The sequence below is a fragment of the Sorex fumeus genome, unplaced genomic scaffold (assembly GCF_029834395.1).
Source record: "Sorex fumeus unplaced genomic scaffold, SorFum_2.1 ptg000028l, whole genome shotgun sequence".
NCBI lineage: Eukaryota > Metazoa > Chordata > Mammalia > Eulipotyphla > Soricidae > Sorex > Sorex fumeus.
Window position 1 is genome coordinate 8,036,549 of NW_026606085.1, and position 19,910 is coordinate 8,056,458.

At 42.3% G+C, this 19,910-nt stretch overlaps 1 protein-coding gene across 1 annotated transcript; it reads left to right on the forward strand.

The window, feature by feature from the left end:
- The first annotated feature begins 323 nt into the window (after positions 1-323).
- On the forward strand, positions 324-19,910 carry CEP57 (centrosomal protein 57). Its single transcript, XM_056114924.1, has 11 exons — positions 324-483; positions 5,060-5,216; positions 9,798-9,977; positions 10,293-10,414; positions 11,976-12,092; positions 12,647-12,724; positions 13,886-13,993; positions 14,415-14,492; positions 16,555-16,793; positions 17,564-17,708; positions 18,642-19,910. The coding sequence occupies exons 1-11, from the start codon at positions 454-456 to the stop codon at positions 18,870-18,872; spliced, it is 1,485 nt and encodes a 494-aa protein (XP_055970899.1). The 5' UTR covers positions 324-453; the 3' UTR covers positions 18,873-19,910.

The window sequence follows — 19,910 nt, forward strand, 5'->3', positions numbered from 1 at the left end:
CCCCGGCGCCGCGGGCCCGCCGGCCGGTGGCCACGGCCCCTGGGACGCGAGCCCGTCTGTTCGCGCCCTCAGGCCGCCCCGCCTCGAACCCCGCCCCCTGCAGCATCCCCCCCCTTTGCGGCAGCCGGCGCGCGCCGCCTTATGACGTCACTGGCAGGGGCGGGTCTTCCCGGCGCCCGGGGAGCACCCGGCTCTTTGATTGGCTGTGCGGAACGTCCGTCCGGGCTGCGCGGTCCATTCTCCGAGCCCCCAGCGGCGCGTCGGTGTTCCTGAGGCGGCAGCGCGGTGGGCAGCGGGTGGGGGGTGGTGGGTGGGCTGGCTGAGAGGCCGCGGGCAGCGCTGCCCCGTCCACCTGGGGGGGTCGGCTCGGGCTCGCTCCCCGGGCGGCGGCTGCCGGATCTCCGAACGGGGCCTCGCGCGACGCGTCTCCCCGAGCGACCCGGCGGCGGGAAGATGGCGGCGGCGTCTGTGTCGGCGCTCTCGGTGAGGAGACAGGCGACCCCTCAACGGGACCCCCTCAGCCAGGACCCCTCAGCGTGGGACCCCCTGAGCAGGACCCCCTCAGCCGGGACTCCCTCAGCGTGGAACCCCCTGAGCGGGGACCCCGTCAGCATGTGACCCTTCAGCGTGGGACCGCCTCAGCCGATACCCCGTCGGCGTGAGGTCCCTTCAGCAGGGACCCTTTCAGCGTGGGACCCCCACCCTCAGCCGGAACCCCCCCTCAGCGTGAGACTCCCTCAGCGGGCCCCCCCCCCGGTCAGCGTGGGACCGCCTTAGCGGGGACCCTCTTCAGCGTGAGACCTCCTTAGCGGGGACCCGGTCCGAGTTCTGTACCCCATCCTGTTTTCCCAGGGTCTCTCTTCTCCCCCCCCACCCCAGTCATCCCGGGGTTTATCCCCCTCCACCCCTCTCCCCCTACCCACAGTGGACGGAGTTCCACCGGGTCATTCCAGGGTCTGTGCTCCCCTCACCCCGAGTGGCCATTCCAGGACGTGCCCCCCTGAGTGGAGGTCTCCTCTGCAGCTCCCGGGCCGAGGGTGCATTTGAATAGCGGTGGCCAGTGCTTGTGTGTGACAGTGCGACAGTAGCCCCTGGCATGTAGCTAGGCATCTCTCCGTAGATCTCTCTGAATGGACTCCCTGCAGAGGGCCCCCCCCCCCCCAAGCTTCCTGGGATTGATTGGGTCGCCAGAGGCTGAGGCGGTTAGTGTGCCAGCTCAGAAGTTTGGTGGCATCCGGATGCGCAGAAACTAGGAGGAAAGGAACTCAGGTTCATTTCAAGCCCGACATCTAACTGGTCTCCCTGCCATAAAGCAGTCTTTTAAACGGCCTGCTGCATAGTTACCTGATTTTTTTTTTTTTTAATGAAGGACTGGGGATGTGGTTCAGTGATAGAACCTTGCAGGAGTGACACTCATGGTTCAATTGCTGGAGCTGCATGGCTTCCCTAATAAAATGAATAGCGTCATACTTTTTTTTTTCATATTTCTGCTTCTCACTATTATCACCAAACGTTTAGAGGGTCTGATGACAGTGATTATATGGTGCTACCTGCCAGTCAGTGTTTTAAACTTTGTTCCTGCATGAGCAAAATGAGGCACGGAGGGGTTAAGTTTAAGTGGTTAAGGTCAAGGTTATGCAAATAAAAACGTCAGAGCTTCTAATCTCCATATATTGTTATATCTTAAAAGGTGGGAGAATTTGTTCAATGGTTTTCAAGCTCCCTGTACTGCATGCACAAATGTTTCTCTGAGAAGCTGAGTTCTCAGTGAATCTGAAGTCCTCAGGCCAGGTGGGAAGTCCCTGAGCTTTTCTCACAGAATCTGCTGTGTCCTGCCTTACCTTGTAACTTCATGGGACATCATATTTTCTTTATAGACATCAATCAAAGCTGCATATCCAACACTGGGGTGGGGCACTTCTAAGAATCCGAAACGGTATTGGGCCCAATCAATTATAGAGAGGATAGGTAGGGTCCTTGCACTTGGCTGACTCGGGTCCTACCCCATGCACTCCATATGCACCCCTATGGTCCCCTGAGCCCTATCAGGAGTCAGCCCTGAGCACTGCCAGGTGTAGCTCCCCAAACCAAAAATACGTATGTGAGTGGGACAGGCAGCACAAAGGTATGGGTGTCTTGTGGTGGGAGACCCCTACTTATTCTTTGGTGACATTAATGGAGTTGCCCATCTTTGACATAGGGTTCTTTAACAGGGATTTGTAAAAAGCAGTTTTTAAAAGACAATATTCCATAATGGTGCATTTTGAAAGATATTACCATTTTTCCAAGTCCATTTTATATACTGCCAAAGGTTTAATAGGGAACCCTGATTATAATATTTTGCTTGTTTGGGGGCCATGTTCAAGGGTGTTTGGGGAACTATGGTGGCAGGGATTGAACTGAGACCATCCCAATGAAGATTGTGTGTGATTGCCAACTTCCATCAAACAGAGGTCTCGTTACCAGTATGCACAGCCCTGATTGACTCATGGTTCCCCAAGAACAGTTTTACATGTAGCACACAATAAGCAAGCAAAGGAGAGAAAACAAGTGAAGGAAACTAGTATCTAGTTTAGGGTTAAAGTGTTTCAAGAAAAGAGCAGAAAAGATATGCCTGCAAGTGCAGGTAGTGGGGGCCCAAAGAGGAAGGCCGGCTCCATCCTGCTTAACTGTTTTTTTATGGCTTCACTTGTCCTGTCTTATCAGTTCCCTCTAACTCTCTTCCAAGTGGGTGGAATGCCTGGAGTCTGAGGTTCTCACCATATTTGGTGGTGTTCATGGGTTGTCATGGTAACTATAAATGGACATGATGTCTGGGCTTGATTTTGATAAATAGACTAGTAAATGATCATAGAAGAGCTGGTTCTTGGTCACCCCGGACTGGCCTATGTTTGCTCTCCTTGGTTGTAACAAAGGGAGGGACTGGGAAGAGAGTTCTGGGATTAATGCACTTGTCTGCAGCTGGTCGTGTTTACATTCCCACCAGCCCTGAATGAAGTAAAGGCTTTTTCATATACCCTCTTTTTAGTAGCATATACCATTTTATTGCCGTGGGGTGTTACAATAATGTTCGGAGAACTGCCTTACTGGGGTCTGGATGAGAGTGCTCTGGGGACAGGAGGCAGCTCAAAGACCTGGAACACTGCCTGGGGTGCTCTCTGAGCCATTACTTTTGGCCCAAAAACAAACCAAAAAAAAAAAAGCGATTATGATACTGTTACAGTAGTTCAGGCATAAGTTTATGATGGTGACAAATACTTTGAAATGAATGTTTCTGGATAGATTTTGAAGACAAAGTGCCAGTAGAGTTTACTGGAAAAGGATGGATGTAGGATATCCCCTCTAAAGGTTTTGACTGAGCTCCTGGTGTCAGATTATTGTGATAAGCCTGGAGAGGAGTAGATCTGGGAGTAAGTTTAGGAACTGGGTGGGTAGAGAAAGGTTTGAGATGCCCATGCTAACATGCAAGTGGAGATAATGAGTAGAAAGCGCTGGCTTCTACTCACCCAACCTAGGCAGTATTCTGATATAGTTTACAAAACAGTTTCATTAAGGAACAAATTCCTAAGCAGTGAATATAATGAAGATGGTTTATCTTAGACTTTTTTTTGGTGTGGACTGTGTGTGTGTATGTATGTGTGTGTGTGTGTGTATTTACAAAGTCAACATTTCTACAATGTTAAATAATTCTAAATGTTCCAAAGAGTTGTAAGTAGATTTGAGGTGGTTTATGTTCATAAATATATGGATAAGTAGTTTTTCCTACTGGTCAAAGAGAAAGTAACCAGGGCTGAGGAGTTTGCCTGGTGTGTAGCTGACTGCATCCCCAGCACTGCCTGGAGGGATCCCTGAGCACAACTGGCTGTGGCTCTAAAATAACTTCCTGTTGCTCCTTTTGATGGTAGTTGTTAATGACAAGATACTAATGGGTTATATAAAATCTCCATAATTAGCATTAATTTTACCATAAAGTAAACATGTGGAACAATTCCAAAATAGACAGTATCTTGCTTATGTTAGAATGATGCATGTGGAAATAATTGTATGTTATCTCCTTGATAAGCCTTGATATTTTCTAATTTTTGTCCTTGCTGTAAATGTTTGAAACCAACAGGACTATGCCATATTTTCCTTTCATGTGTCTTATAAGTAGGAAATACATATTTGTTTGAAGTAGATTAATTCTGTCATGTTGCAGCAGTTTCTAATGTAGTAAAAAGATAGTATCTTACCCCTGGATTTATTTTACAGTACGGATCAAAATGTTATATAATAAAATTGTGAATACTATGTTGGGGCTGGAGCGATAGCACAGAGGGTAGGGCATTTGCCTTGCATGCAGCTGACATGGCCGACCCGAGTTTGATTCCTCCACCCCTCTCGGAGAGCCCAGCAAGCTACGGAGAGTATCTTGCCCACATGGCAAAGCCTTGCAAGCTACCTATGACATATTCGATATGCCAAACACAGTAACAAGTCTCACAATGTTACTGGGCCCTCTTGAGCAAGTTGATGAACTATTGAGGACAGTGACAGTGAATACTGTGTTTAATTATCTTCAGCAATTGTATTCAAACTCTGTTAGCATTTTTTTTTTGATGGTGTATGCGATAACTTTCCCGGCAAGCTACCGAAAGTATGCCGCCTGCAAGGCAAAGCATGACAAGCTACCCTTGATGTATTCGATATGCCAAAACCAGTAACAAGTCCCACAATGGAGACATTACTGGTGCCTGCTCTGCAAATGATCAACAGGTGGACAGTGCTACAGTGTTACAGTATGTTATATCTTTAGTCAAACATATAGCACTGAAGGGATCCATGAATATGACTCAGTGGTAGAGCTCATCTTACATTGTTCCTGACACTGCCACCCACATAGGAACCACAGTGATAAAGGCTTTCTTATAGTCTAATAATTGAGTTCTCAGTTATGAAAAATTGGCTTTTCTCTGTTGTCTTTATTAGTTAAACAGAAGATGGTCCTCGTGGTCAATTATTTATAAGTTGGTTGCAATTTAATTTTTGAAAAGTAATTGCGATGTTTTTATTTTTTCAGAAAAATGGAGCTGAAACATCGAAGTCCAGTGGAAATGTGGCTCGCCATTCTTCCTCTCCATATGTAGTGTACCCTCCTGATAAGCCGTTCCTGAACAGTGACCTGCGACGCTCCCCCAGCAAGCCTACAGTCGCCTACCCTGAGAGCAACAGCAGAGGTAACCGCCACTGCAGGCGAATGTGGCCTGTTCTTACTCATTGAATTCTTCATTGTGTCTTCCCTTCAAAAGTTACAGAAGAGGATATGCTTACCTTTCCTATTTTGAACCTTCTAAAATAGAACCCCCTTGTTTTAAGTTTTTTAAGTTTGTGGGGTCGCATCCGGGGTGCCTCGTGATGGGTATGCTGCATTCCCCCAAGCCCTCTGGGGACTGAGCCCACCACTCCCATGGGTAAAGTCTATGCTTCAGCCCTTTGACTCCAGCCCCAAACTCATTAGTGTTCTGGATCATGTGAGTGTTCTGAAAATGATTCATCATACCTTTTTTTTTCTTTCTTTCTTTTTTTTTTTACCTATCTGGAAATTTATTTTTTTTCTAGTAATTTTTTTTTTAAATTTTTATTAGTGAAACACCATGAGGTACAGTTGTAGACTTACAAATTTTTGTACTTGGGTTTCAGTTATACAATGATCAAGTACCCATCCCTCCACCAGTGCCCATTTTCCACCACCATGGGTCCCAGTATCCCTCCCACCCCCCTATCCCCCCCATCCCACACTGTCTCTGTGGCAGGGCATTCCCTTTTGTTCTCTCTCTCCTTTTGGGTGTTGTGGTTTGCAAAAGAGGCATTGAGTGGCAGTCATGTTTGGTCTAGAGTCTACTTTAAGCATGCTTCTCCCATCCTGGGAGAAGCACCTTTTTCTTAAGGGCCAAAAAGCTTCCTGCCTAGAGAGGTAGTACAGTGGGTAAGGCCTTTGCCTTCCATGCAGCCAACCTGAGCTTAATCCCTGGTTGCATCACAGATGGTCCTCCCGGCAGTGCCAGGAGTGATCCCTGAGTAAAGCCCTGGACGCTGCTGGATGTGGCCCCCAAACAAAACAAAACAAGGTGAAATGTGACGCTTTCCATAAAATACACTTCATCTGTTATCAAATTGTACAATATAGGTATCAGATTCTACAGATAAACGTCTGAAAGATAGGAGCATATGAAGTATCAAAACCACTTTCTCTTAACATTTCCCTAGTTATATCACATCCTCAAATATTTTTTTAATAATGAAGTCTTGTGGGGTAGATAGTCTCTGATGAGCTTTTCTCTTTTTTACTAGTGCTTTAATTGTCACTAATAATGTTACTTGGGAAAAAGCCCTTGTTATTAGTGTAATTGTGGTTTTATACATTTATTGGTAGATTACCATTTCACTTTACTGTTTTATAATCACCTTGAAAATATACAGTGCCTAGGAAATTTTAGCTGTTTTTCCCCCTCAGGTTTTCAGAAACTCATCTTGAGCTTTAGCAGAGAAATGCTGTGGACAATAGGTTTTCAAAAAGTTTACCTTAGACTCTTCCATAAAAATGTAAACCAGTATCATTCCAGGGACACATCACTTGTGTTCTTTGGACAGTTGAAGCGAGATAATTAGCTGTGAGGTGATTCTATAGGCCAGTATTTCCCAGCTTTTCACTTGTCCTGGAACCTGCAACTAATGAGGTGACGAGATGCTTCACACAGATGGATCAGTGGGGCTGCTGCCACCTGTCTGAGCTGTTGACTGTCCCCACCCCCATAGGCCCCTGGGACGGAGAGAAAGCATGGTGGGTGTCTCCAGCAGGAATACTCAATTCCTGTGACTAGGAGGAGGGGCAGGTTGGAGCTGTTATGCGTGGTAATGATGTTTATTGACTACCCATCTGTGCTTTTTTTTCCCTGCCATCTGTTCTTCTGCAGCATTAGTTCTCAATAATTTTGAGGACCCATTACATGTTTTATTTTGATAAAGAAAAACTATTTCTCAAATTAAAAAAATACGTAGAACAAAGATGTGTTATTTTCTTTCATAAATCTCATTTGTGGCTTAATGGAAAATAGCTTGATTCTCATCTACTCTTGCATTCCATTTGTGGCGATAAATTTTAATTAAAGTATGTGAAAAAAGTCTTGCTTTGGAAAGATTAGTTGGAAAAGTAATAATATTATCTAGCCTTCCCATCAATTTGAAAATACTAGTAGTTGCTACAATAAGACTTTGGAATGGTAGCACTGTCCTCCCGTTGTTCATTTATTTGCTCAAGCAGGCACCAGTAACATCTCCATTGTGAAACTTGTTTTTGGCATATTGAATATGCCACAGGGAGCTTTCCAGGCTCTGCCGTGAGGGCGGGATACTCTCGGTAGCTTGCCGGGCTCTCTGAGAGGGACAGAGGAATGGACCCAGGTTGGTTACTTAGAATGTTGCAGCATAGAATCTGAAAACCTGGTTGGATTTTTAAATGCTATGATCTTGAAACCTTTAGGTTTCCTACATGACTGGAGGTTCATTAGAAATGCTCACGGGATTCAGAAGCGGTTGTCATGGAAGCTGTGGTTTGTTTCAGTGAAAGGTTACAAGGAAATAACAGCTGGAAGGAAAGGCACATTAGGTGGCATTTGGAGAAGCCCAGCTGCAGGCTTCCAAAGCGTCTCACCGCACTCAGGCAGAGCATGCCCTTAGAAGTGAACTGCATGTGTGCGCAGTAATGTGCTCAGAGGAGCACAAGAAACCAGGCCTGTGGCAGAGAGCCTCTGTGTACTTTGTGCCTGTTCAGCCAATTACGAGCTTCATTGTGAAGCATATAGTTTGCTTAAACTTTGTAGGTATACATCAGTAGGGTTCTTGCCCTTAGGATACATGAAAACTTGATCAGTAACTTGGGGAAATTCCAAAAACCAGGTTTCCAGGAGTTGGCTCAAGTTCAGGCTTGCTCTGTAACCCTTTTTTCAGAGGCTGCTACATTGATGTCCCTTAATGCTGTTTTATTTTTGAAAGATTCCTTTACCCATAGATCCTTTATACTGATAGATTGACTCACACCAGTGCATTTTTTACCTACTATTAAGAAATCACAATTAATACAACCAATCTAAATATGGCACGTTTCCTTGAATCATCTTTATTTGGACTAGTTTTATCTTTCATTTTGTCCCTTTCATTTCTCAGCTGTAAAATACCTTAATGTTAAGATATGTTTATTTTTTTTGTTTGATTTGGGACCAAAACTATCTGTGCTCAGGGACTACGGGTGTGTTGTTTGAATCCACATGGTGCTTAGGAGCAAACCCCAGCCTTCAGAATGCAGAAGGCTCTAGCCCCAACAGCTCTCTCTGGCCTGGTACGTTCATATTTAGGTATAGTGTTATTGAATGCTTTAGCCTACTGTTGAATGTGAACCTGCCTTCCAAATACATGGGGAAACTAAAAATTCATCTGATTTGCTTTATTGGGTAGTCTGGAACCACACCTACAGTATCTCCGAGATATTCCTGTAGAAGAAATTCTTTTGGTTGGGAAGCTATAAAGTTAAGGTAATTCTTTTTAGAATTTGATTTTTCACTTGAATCTTATCAGTTATCAGTGGCACAAGTTACTGTTAGGTCCCTGAAGTGATAGGTTCATGTAATTTTTGAGTAAATGGCTGTGAGATAAATCAGACCTATGGTTAGTCAGAAGTTCTTTCAGATATAAGTGGTATTCTCTGGAGGAAATGGTCTCAGTCCAGTTCCAACTATCTTTGCTTATATGTGAACTCAGGAGTAGAGTTTTCTATTGCTCATTTCTACTTGGAACATTTTTCACTAAAAGGATTTTCTAGGTAGTGTTATAACTTGAACATAAATGACACGGTGCTGCCTGGAATTTGAGTGCAATATAAGAAGAAAAGGCAAGAGTTCATTCACGTAATCTCAGGAAAAAGTATTTAAGGCCTGTCACTTACAGTGTGGTCCTGCAGACAGAAGGTTGATGTTTTCTTAGAAATGTGCTCTGATGTCAATCATATCACACTAAGACTGGAGTGTGTGTGTGTGTTTGTGTGACTAGAAGTAGAACACGTGTGTGTCAGGCATGCAGGAAGTAGAATTACTGCTTTAAAAAATAGAAAAAGAGAAATTTGCTCCATTCCTAAATGGGATGAAAAGAATCCTTAAATTTTATATGCCTCCTCTACCCGTGATCCATTCAGTCTTAAACCCAAATGGCAGTGAGGCCAAACTTTTTATTGATTTTTAGTTGATATGTTGGAGCGATAGCACAGTGGTAGGGCATTTGCCTTGCACACGGCCGACCCGGCAGACCCGAGTTTGATTCTTCTGCCCCTCTCGGAGAGCCCGGCAAACTACAGAGAGTATCTCGCCCGCATGGCAAAGCATGGCAAGCTACCCGTGACGTATTTGGTATGCCAAAACACAGTAACAACAAGTCTCACAATGGAGACGTTACTGGACCTACTCGAGCAAATCGATGAACAATGGGAGGACAGTGCTACAGTGCACTAAAAATGTCAGCTGATAAAAGCTTACTGAGGTTACAAGTGGGAATTTACCAGAGTAATGTGTTTTTCACTTGAGTACTCCACATTTCAGTGACTCAGAAGAGATCTTTTTGAAAAATGAAGGTGGTACTGTATCATTTCTGATAGTGTGATCCTCTTTCACTGGACCTACCTAGCAGTTTAAATTTTTACTGAGGAGAGTCTGTTCTTTAGTAAACTTCCCGAATACATGTATTATCAGAGTATTCATGTTTTTATTTGGCAGCAATTTTTTCTGCTCTGAGGAATCTTCAAGATAAGATTCGACGCTTGGAACTTGAAAGGATTCAGGCAGAAGAAAGCGTGAAAACCTTGTCTAGAGAAACAACTGAATATAAGAAAGTACTTGATGAGCAGATACAGGAAAGGGAGAACTCGAAGAATGAGGAATCGAGGCATAATCAAGGTTTGTCCCATTACAACAAATGAAATGCTCTTTAAACATCGTAGAATGATTTTAAAGAAATTTCATCTTAGTCTTTTCCTTGTGTCATTGTTTTAAACACTAAAAAATAGTCTTTGACTCAAATGAGGAGCAAATGTTAACATGCTTTCTGTTGACAGACACTGGGCAGGTGGGAAGTGAATGGCCTAGCTCTCTGGGAAATACTTCTGGGATTCTGAGTTTTTTGTCTACATAATAGCTTCAGTTTCTGTTAAACTGCTTCTGAACTATTAGATGAGTGGGCTAATCTCTGCTTTTTGTGTGTGTTCTTTTTAGAATTGGCATCTCAGTTATTGGCTGCAGAAAATAAATGTAATCTTTTAGAAAAGCAGTTGGAATACATGCGAAATATGATAAAACATGCTGAAATGGAGAGGACATCTGTCTTAGAGAAACAGGTGTGTGGCAGTGCACAACTACTCCATAATAGCGAGAGTTGAAAAGACTTTTCTTCTCAGTAAGGATTAATAGTGCTGTTAGAATTCTTTCATCTTCAAGTAACCATTGGTTGAACCAACCATTGAACCAACAGTTCATTTGGATGATCTACCACTATAGAGGGACCTGGGACTTGCTCTGAAGCAGTATTCCTTCTTTGGATGCCCTTACATACTCTGCACATGATTCTTGAATATCTTCCCTTTTGAACAGTCTATGAGCCCAGGACAGAAATTGTGTTCATTTGTGGTCCTGCTCATTCTCACATGAGAACCGTGTCTCCATTTCCTCTGTGGAACACACAGGATCGTGGGTTGCGCTGTAGGCTGTGTTTTGTGTTCACTGTGATGCTGAACTCTATACATTAAAAGAATTCCTGGGGCTAGAGCAATAGTACAACGGGTAGGGCATTTGCCGTGCATGCGGCTGACCGGGATTCAATCCCCAGCATTCCATATGGTCCCCCAAACACCGCCAGGAATAATTCCTGAGTGCAGAGTCAGGAGTAACCCCTGAGCATCTCTAGGTGTTACCCAAAAAGCAAAAATAAAATAAAAGCAGAATTGCTAACACAGAATCTTACTCATTAAAAGTTGCAGCTCTTTTGCTACAGGTAAAAGGTAGAGACTAAGTCAGTTATTAATAATAATAAGATGCCTTGATGAACATGTCAGTATGGTAGACATATATAATAATGCCTTTGAGTTACAGTCCTGTTCAGCAAATTTTCAGTAATATTATTAATAAGAATAGTTCCAGTGTTGGAATTAACACGATTTGTGCTTTTTTACCTTCCCATAGTTTTGGGGATCAAGTTCACGGCCTTTTGTGAAGTATATAATTTGCCACTGAACTACATCCCTAGATAATTGGTGCCAATTTTTACCTAAGAGCTGTAACTGTCCATCCATCAGGAAGATAGAAAAGAATAATTCACACAAAATTTGTGAGAAAGTCTATGCTTTATGTTACTTTATCATTTTCAAATTTTTGTATGAAAGTTGCTACAGATTTGACTACCAAAGATGCACTGTTTACGATTCAGATCTGTACTTTATAAATTATTCACTACAAGTTAGTATTTTACACTTTTTAGTTTATCTTTACCCAGTGACTGTTCTTAAAATCTTTGAGGACTTCAGACCCTCAACCTTAACAGAGAAAAGGAATATTTTAAATGAGGGAATCCTGAAGGAAAATAAATGATAGGTGCCAAAATCATAATTATTACTTTAATTTAGAGACTAGGAGAATCAGACCTAACTGTGTGTCTGTGTGTCTGTGTGTGTTTGTGTGTTTATAGTGAGTGTATAGAACCAAGGGTACAGTTGTATATAGTGAGAGCAGAATTTTACTGCCATTTATGGAAGCAGTTCCTGTGGATTTAATATTGGTTTTCTAGAATTCCCCTGCCAATATCTAAAAAATGCTATGAAAGCCCAAGTAGTACACATTGTATTTAAGATTTCCTCAGTGTTAGTTGTTAATTGTTGTCATGCTATATTTACTGTTATTTCCCAGGTTTCCCTAGAGAGAGAACGACAGCATGATCAAACGCATGTTCAAAACCAGCTTGAAAAACTGGATCTTCTTGAGCAGGAGTACAACAAGCTTACCACAATGCAAGTCCTTGCAGAAGTCAGTGAATGTCTTCCTGATCCATGGAGTTGTGCCATTGTTTTGTAAAGCTGATTGTTTAGTGATAGGGAATCTTGTAACAAAGAAGTACTTAAGAATTTTTAGATGAAGAAGTGTGAATGTGGAGACATTTCACAGTCAAGCAGTATTGAGAAAGATTTCTTTTTGAAATTATTGAAGAGGAAATGCATTTGAGCATTTAAGACTGCATCGCTTGGTTTTGTTTTTTTTGAAAGTTTTTAGTTTTGAATGATTTACTTTAGAAAGTGATTTAATACTGGATTCAGCTTCCATGCAGCTTATGTATCTTTCTACGAAGCTATTCCTTGCTGTAAAGTTTACTCATAATTCTTTTCAGATAACTCATGACAGCCTGACAAGTTTTAATACTGAGTCAGAAAGATAAGGATCCTGAGTGCTGGCTAGCCTAGGCTAGTATGACAGTGTTAACAAGCTTATACTAAACTTTGACAACTTTTGTTGCTCTGTTAAATCTGTTCTTTTTATATTAAGATCTTGCAAATAGACCTAAAACTCTTTGTTCTTATCACTAGAAAAAAATGCAAGAGTTGGAAGCAAAACTCCATGAAGAGGAAAAGGAAAGGAAACGCATGCAAGCTAAGGCAGATCAGGTTCGTTGACATGTTAATTCATGGTAAAATGATATGTGTTTGGTCATACTAGCACAGTGCTAGAGCCATTGGAGGGTGTCTGCCTGGCACACGGCTGATCCCTGGCACCCTATCTGGTCCCACCAATAATAATTCTAGTGCATAGCCCTGAAGACTGCCGGGTGTGACCCAAAAATCAAAATATGAATAAAAAAATGAAACCATTGAGATTTCCTGAGTGAAAAGTGATAAAACATGTCTCATTCACAATAAAACCTTTTACGTCATATCTGAGGTGGCTTTGAAAGCATCTACAGGTGGGAAATCCAATTGTGATGAGAGGAACACACCTTCATTCGCAGCCCATGTCCACCAGGGAGGAGAGAGAGACTGGCTGTGCGTTCATCACAAATGGGTTATACCAGGCATGCCTAAAAACTAGTGCCGATGGGGTCTGCAAGCTCCCAGATTGGGGCACGTTGGGGCAGGTGAGAGTGGTGCCCCTGGAGAGCGTATGGACCATCTGTTTTCTTTCCTAGACCTTGCCTGTGCAAGGCTTCCTCATTTTGATAAGAAACTGGTGATCTAGTAAGTGAGCTCATTCTGAGAGTTCTGTGAATCACTAGCAGATTAATGTAACTCAAGGGGTGGGAATAGAGGCACCTCTGGCTTATAGCCAGTTAGAAGGATAGGCAACATTCTGGACTTCCACTGGTGTGTGAAAGGGCAGGGAGGTACCCGTGGCAGGGAACCATCTTCATAGTATCAGATCATTAATCCAGACCCCAGGGAGTGTGTGGGGACCGGCAATTGAGAGCTGGTCATTGAGCAGAGGCAACCTTACCTTGTCACTGACCTGTGAGGCAGAAGGCAGTCTCGTAGATCCAAGCCTGGTTACCTGTAATCCTGACACGCACCATCTTACTCCCTAGAACTGATCGACAGACTTGCATATATACGTATAATTTTTTTAAAAGGAAAATTCAGTCTTTAATAATTTTTGCAGGTAAAATTGCATTAATTTAAATAATGGCAAGTGTTAGTTGGTCTAAAGCCGTTGCCCAACTGACAGTGATTTGTCATACTACTAATGGTCTTAAAACCCTTTGAATAGCAGATCCAAGTGGAAGTCATAACTCTTCATTTCTACAGCTTTACATTTAGGCTCTCAATTTTTACTAGTTGCAGACGGGCCTTGAAGCAAATAGACTTATCCTTGAAGATAAGACAGCCCCCTGTGTTCCCAGTGTAAGAAGAATGAAAAAAAAGAAGCCAAAACCACCAGAAAAGGTATGAAAACAGAAAAATAAGCCAAAGTGATGATTATGATTCATCTGAGAACACTCCTGAAACACGGTGCTGCCATTCTGAGTGAATATGGAGAGGAAAGAGAAGTTTAACAGCTACTTAAAATTTTTCCCTGATTATTAGATAATCTATTTAAAAGCACTTTTGAAACTGTATTGTTGAGTTAAATACCTTTACTCTTAAAGTACATGCAGACACAGTTTCTCTCCCTGTAGCTCCTGTATTCACTGTTTAGTCTTTCCTAAGGTAGGTGCATATTGATGAGTTTTCATAGGCACTGAGGTTCACAGTGCCAGTATGGATCAGACAATTAATCGATGAGCAGTAGGCTGGCGTTTTTGGGTTAGCCTTAGATAGCTTTTACTGACGTGCATAAAATTGTTTGTTTTTTTTTCCCATTTAGAAAGGGCCCAGGAACTACTTTTCTGCGCAGCCACATTATAGATTGTGCTTGGGTGACATGCCGTTTGTAGCTGGGAAGGTGAGTTGGTTATTCTCTGAGTTTTTGGTGAGGTAAAAGTGTGGAGGAAGTTTTTGTGAGATTGGGAGAGTAGGAAGAAGAAATTTAAAAGCAGATAAGTTTATATTCAGGAGAAACGTTATGAACCAGAACAGACCTGTGGTATCGAGAAGTATGGCTGCATACAGTGGTCAAGAGAATAGTCCATCCCATTGGCCCTTTTGGTGTATATTAGAAATAGAAATCTGTCCATCCTCACAGTTTGTATTTTCTCCAAGAAAATACAAACTGTATTTTGTACACTTCAGTCTTCCATGTCTTTACGCTTGTAGAGATGTTGATTTTGTTGACTACTGGTTGCTAAAGAGTACTCAATACTATTTTAGTTTATACTACTTTATCACTAACAGTTTCGCTGGTGTGATTAATGTCTTCAATATCCAATCAGATTGTGAGTGTGGAGTTTTAGATTTATTTTAACCTCACAGTATATCTGCCTTAGGAGCTTGAGGAGTGAGTCATTTTCTAGTTTTGCTGCTGCTGCTTTTTATAGTTCTGTGTGGCTTAATAAATGACTTTAAAAAGTGTTCCCACTGGTTCTGTGCTTTCCTGTAGCCTGCATTCATTTCCTTTTGCATTGTAGACATGTCTCTTGACCAAGCTACTTTATCTCTTAGCCCTATCTCACTTCTTTTGTTTCACTATAGAATCATAGGTTGGAAACTGGTTCTTTTGGGGGCCCCACCCAGTGATGCTCAGGGGTTACTCCTGGCTCCGATTTCAGAATCACTCCTGGCAGTGCTCAGGGAACCATATGGGATGCAAGGGATTGGATCCAGGTGGGCTGCATGCAAAGCAAGTTCCCTACCTCCTATTCTGTCCCTCCTGCCCTAGAAACTGGTTAAGGCTTCACCAACTGATCACAGTCCCTCTCCCTTTCCTTCATTGTGGAAACGACTTGTGTATGTGCTTGGTCCTGGTGCTCACTTAAGTGGTTGGAGTGCCCACAAATGTTGCATATCTAGCTGCATTGCTTAGACACACCTACTGAGTTTTACTTTGTATGATCATTGTTAGTGTATCTTGGTTTACAGTTTGTGGGCTTAGTGAATTCACTTGCTAGCTCTAGGGATTTTGGTGGTGGGTTGCTTAGGTTTTTGTACGTAGAGAATCTGTAAATAGGGAGAGGCAGTTTTATTTCTTCATTTTGAGGTTTATTTAAGTGTAGTACTAACTGTAAGATTATCAACTTGAAGGTGCCCCTGTTCTGATTTTGCTTTGGAATCACACCTTGTGATGCTCAGGAGTTAGTTCTAGCTCTGCACTTAGGACTCACTCCTGGCATTGCGTCCACGGGGGATATATGACCATACGGAATGCTGGGGATTGAACCCAGGTCAGCCTCATGCAATACAAGTGCCCTCCTTGCTGTACTATCATTTCATCCCCTCTGTTCTGATATTTTCTGAGTATTTATACCCTGTGTGTGTGTTGGGTTTTTTTTTTGTCTGATGCTTTTTTTTTTTTTTTTTTTTTTTTTGCTTTTTGGGTTACACCCGGCATTGCACAGGGGTTACTCCTGGTTCATGCACTCAGGAATTACTCCTGAAGGTGCTCAGGGGACCATATGGGATGCTGGAGATCGAACCCGGGTCGGCTGCATGCAAGGCAAACGCCGTACCAGCTGTGCTATCGCTCCAGCTCCATGGTGCTCCTCTTTTTTAATTGATGTAGTAAGTCATTTGATAAACCTTTGATTTTTTTTTTCCCAGTTTTTTTTATCAATTGATTTGGACAGTCAAGTGATACTTTCTTACTACTTAATGTGGGATTCAGTTTGCTCGTATTCAAATGAAGACAATCATCTGTCTAGCCTAGCACAGTGGTTATAAACACCTGATAACAATCAACTGACAGACTTAAAAACATTTCCAAGCCCTGTAAGGAGAGAGTGAAAGGCAGATTTGAGATGCTTGGTCACTGGCTATTGTTATGGTGTTTCCATGGCATGGGGGAGGATGTTGTTTATTCTGGGAGAGGGAACAGAGTATATATAGTCAGTACCCGTATTCTCTCCCTTCAGTCCACCAGTCCCAGCCATGCTGTGGTAGCCAATGTCCAGCACGTCTTGCACCTGATGAAGCAGCACAGTAAAATCTTGTGCAATGATCGAGTGGTCAACAGTGTTCCTTTAGCCAAGCAAATGTCTTTGCGGAGTGTTCGGAGCAAGAAATCGGGGATTCCTGCATCCTCTAGCAGTATTAATGAAGAGCTGTCCGAGGTCTTACAGACCCTGCAGGATGAATTTGGGCAAATGAGCTGGTGAGTCTTATTTTGTTTTGTGGTTATATTTAATTCTAAGACGTCTTAACTTGTGGTTGTATTGATCCTATATTGTCCATACACTTTCTTGAGCAGAGTCATCAACAACTACTTGGTAAGTTATCAGAACCTTAACAAGTACAACTGTTTGGATTAAATTTTTCCCTTTTAACATTGTTAAATGTTTTACTGACCAGGGTTTACATCTGTATTTCTGAAAGTGGGCAGCACTTTCCACCCCCAGAGGATGGTAAAATGATGAAAGGAGGCAGGTGGTGATTGTGATCATTGATACAGTGGAAGGGCCTGGGGAGGCACTGAATAATTTCCCCCACTCCCTGAAAGGGGTCATCAGGCAAATTAAGTTGGAAACTTCTGGTTTAGGTTTTAGGTTTTTTGTTTGAGAGTGTGGTTGTAAGACATTGAGTTCATCTGACCCGAACTGATCCAGCAGAATATGAGTGTGGGAGGGAGGGGGCGATTCATAAAAATCAAGACCTCTTTCTGTCTTTGCCTCCAGTGCTTTCCTGAACTGTGAAACCATTATCGAGGATTTAGATAGAAGTTGCTCATTAGAGAAAAGGCAGTTTCTGTTTAAGTGGTGAAGGCAGAGTGGTACCTGGGAGTGGTCGGGCAATGTTCAGAAAGAAGGCAGTTCTTGTGGCTGGTGCTCACGGAGCTATCTCTTGGGCCATGTGATCCAAAGCAGCCATCTTGCAATGAGTGAAATGAGGTGGATCTAATCAAAACCTGCTTTTGCTTGGACATAGTGACCATCATCAGCTTTCAAAACTTATCCAAGAGTCACCAACGGTCGAATTGAAGAACAATTTAGAGTGTGAACTAGAAGCATTAGTGGGAAAGATGGAAGCAAAAGCGGCTCAGATAACTAAAGTTCGGAAATACCAAGCTCAGGTAACTCTGGAGTTGTTTCTTTTCTAATCTAATTTCTATGATGAATGTGTTTCTATTTCTCCGAATATTAAATAACACCTAAATTCATTTTCTAACAGAACTCCAGGTATTAGTCTGCTTGTATTTATGAAAACTAATTTGTATTTATTAAGCAGTGGGCAGAGGCCCTTCAGTAGTTTCTCCCTGTGCCGGGGAGTCAGCACCAGGTTTTTTGTTTGGAGAAGTCTCCTGAGTCACTGTGACAGGTCCAGAACAATGTTGCATCCGCATCAGAGGGACTGGGGCGGTCCAGCACTCTTAGCCCACCAGGATGGACACTGCGGTGCCAGGGCCCAAGGACATGCTACTGCTTGGCTTCTATGGAGCCAGAATGCCTGCTCCTTGGGCGGGCGTCTGGCCACCCACACCCTGCCAGGAATAATCCTGAGTGCAGAGCCAGGAGTACGCCCTGGGCAGCCGGGTGTGGCTTAAAAGACAAACAAGTTTTGAATAAAGTTTAGAATCTTTCTATAGTATAAATATATTGTACTTCATTTTTCTTTGGCTGAGATTCGTTTCTAGCATGCCTTTCTCCTCTCCCCATCTATTAAAAATTTTTCTTGCTTGCCATTTTTTGTCTTTTTTTGTTGTTGTTTTTGTTGTTGTTCTCTTCATAAGCCATGACCAAGGTCACTTTTCCCTCATCCTACCTTGTGCTTTGGCAGCAGAGCCTTGACTTTTTGACTGAAGAGCAGAATGGATGTGTGTGTTCTGGTTACGTCTCCCTGTGTGTCCTTGTGCATGATCAGTGTCTTGTGTAATAGATTATTGGGGCCTTTGAAAATATAAACCCCCAATAGCTTATATTTGTTTTACAGTTGAGAGAATTAAATATACAAAAGAGAATGTTTTCATTAACTTCTCCCATTTCCCTGCTTGGGTTTTTGGGTGTAGTTCGAGAAGCAGAAGACAGAGAAGCAGAAGAAGGACTTAAGAACCACCAAAAAGACTTTTGATGAAGAAGGAAATAGCAGCCGTTGCTCTGGGATCTTAGGGACCACAAATAAGAAGGACATTGCCAAAGTGAGACCTGGAGAAAAAAGCAGGAAGAATCTTCAGTTACTGAAAGAAATGCAAACCATTCAGAATTCATTACAAAGCAGTAGTTTGTGTTGGGATTACTAACTGGTACCAGGTCATAAATTTTATTCTGAATAATCTGTACCTCATCAATCAGATATTGCCAATTTACTTTGCAGCCTCACACTCTGTGGTGTTGGGGTCACTCAGCAGGTGTTAAGGGCCCAGGCTGCATTACAGCATCATACACACATTTCTTCTGCGTCATCTCAAGTGTCCAGTGACCTGAATGGAAACCAGGGCAGTTCTGGAGGCTAGGGAGTCCCACACTCTGTTTCAGGGGAATTTGCTGTTCATATATATTGCACTTTGTAAACAAGTTAGCAATTTTTTAATTCATGGGTGTGATTTTTTTCTTTTTTTACAATAGACCTTTATACATCTAAATAAAATTAGGTTTGAATGATCAAACTATGAGGCTGTATCAGAGGCAGTGCTTGCTTGGAAAGTCTCATTTTTAAATCTCCCCTGGTGTGACTTCCCCAATTCTCCTGTCTAGTTTAACCATTGCAGGTACTTTGTTTCAGCTGTTGGTGGTTTTCTATATTTAAATATTTATACATATTTAAGAGAATTGTTTGCTTTTTCACATTTCAAACATTGATCAGTATTAGATGTACCTATATTGATTTTAATCTCTTACAATTTTTAGAAGTACTTAATCACTTTAAGCCAATTAACTGTGGAAGTTATAACAATATTTTTAAAAGTAAACAAAATGAAGTAAAAGAGATTTTGGAATGAAGAGAGAAGGGTATTGTAAACACATTTACTATTTTTTAAATCTGTAATCATGCTACTCGATTCACTCAATTATGGTTTTAAATTTCAAAACTTTGAAGAACCTCTTGGATATTTTCTTTTATTGATACTCAGTATGAGTGTACTTTTATCTGTACATGTTCTATTGTCATCATTTTAGTGTGTCAAATCTTTGACTAGATCGACATGTCAACTTTTTATTTGCCACTTAAAAGTCAATAAAGCAGTTTTTGTAAGATAACACTGAAATTTTCCTTAGACGGCCTGTTACTAAAGGCTTTATTTGTTGTAACCTAAAAATAAATGAATTTATAAATAGCA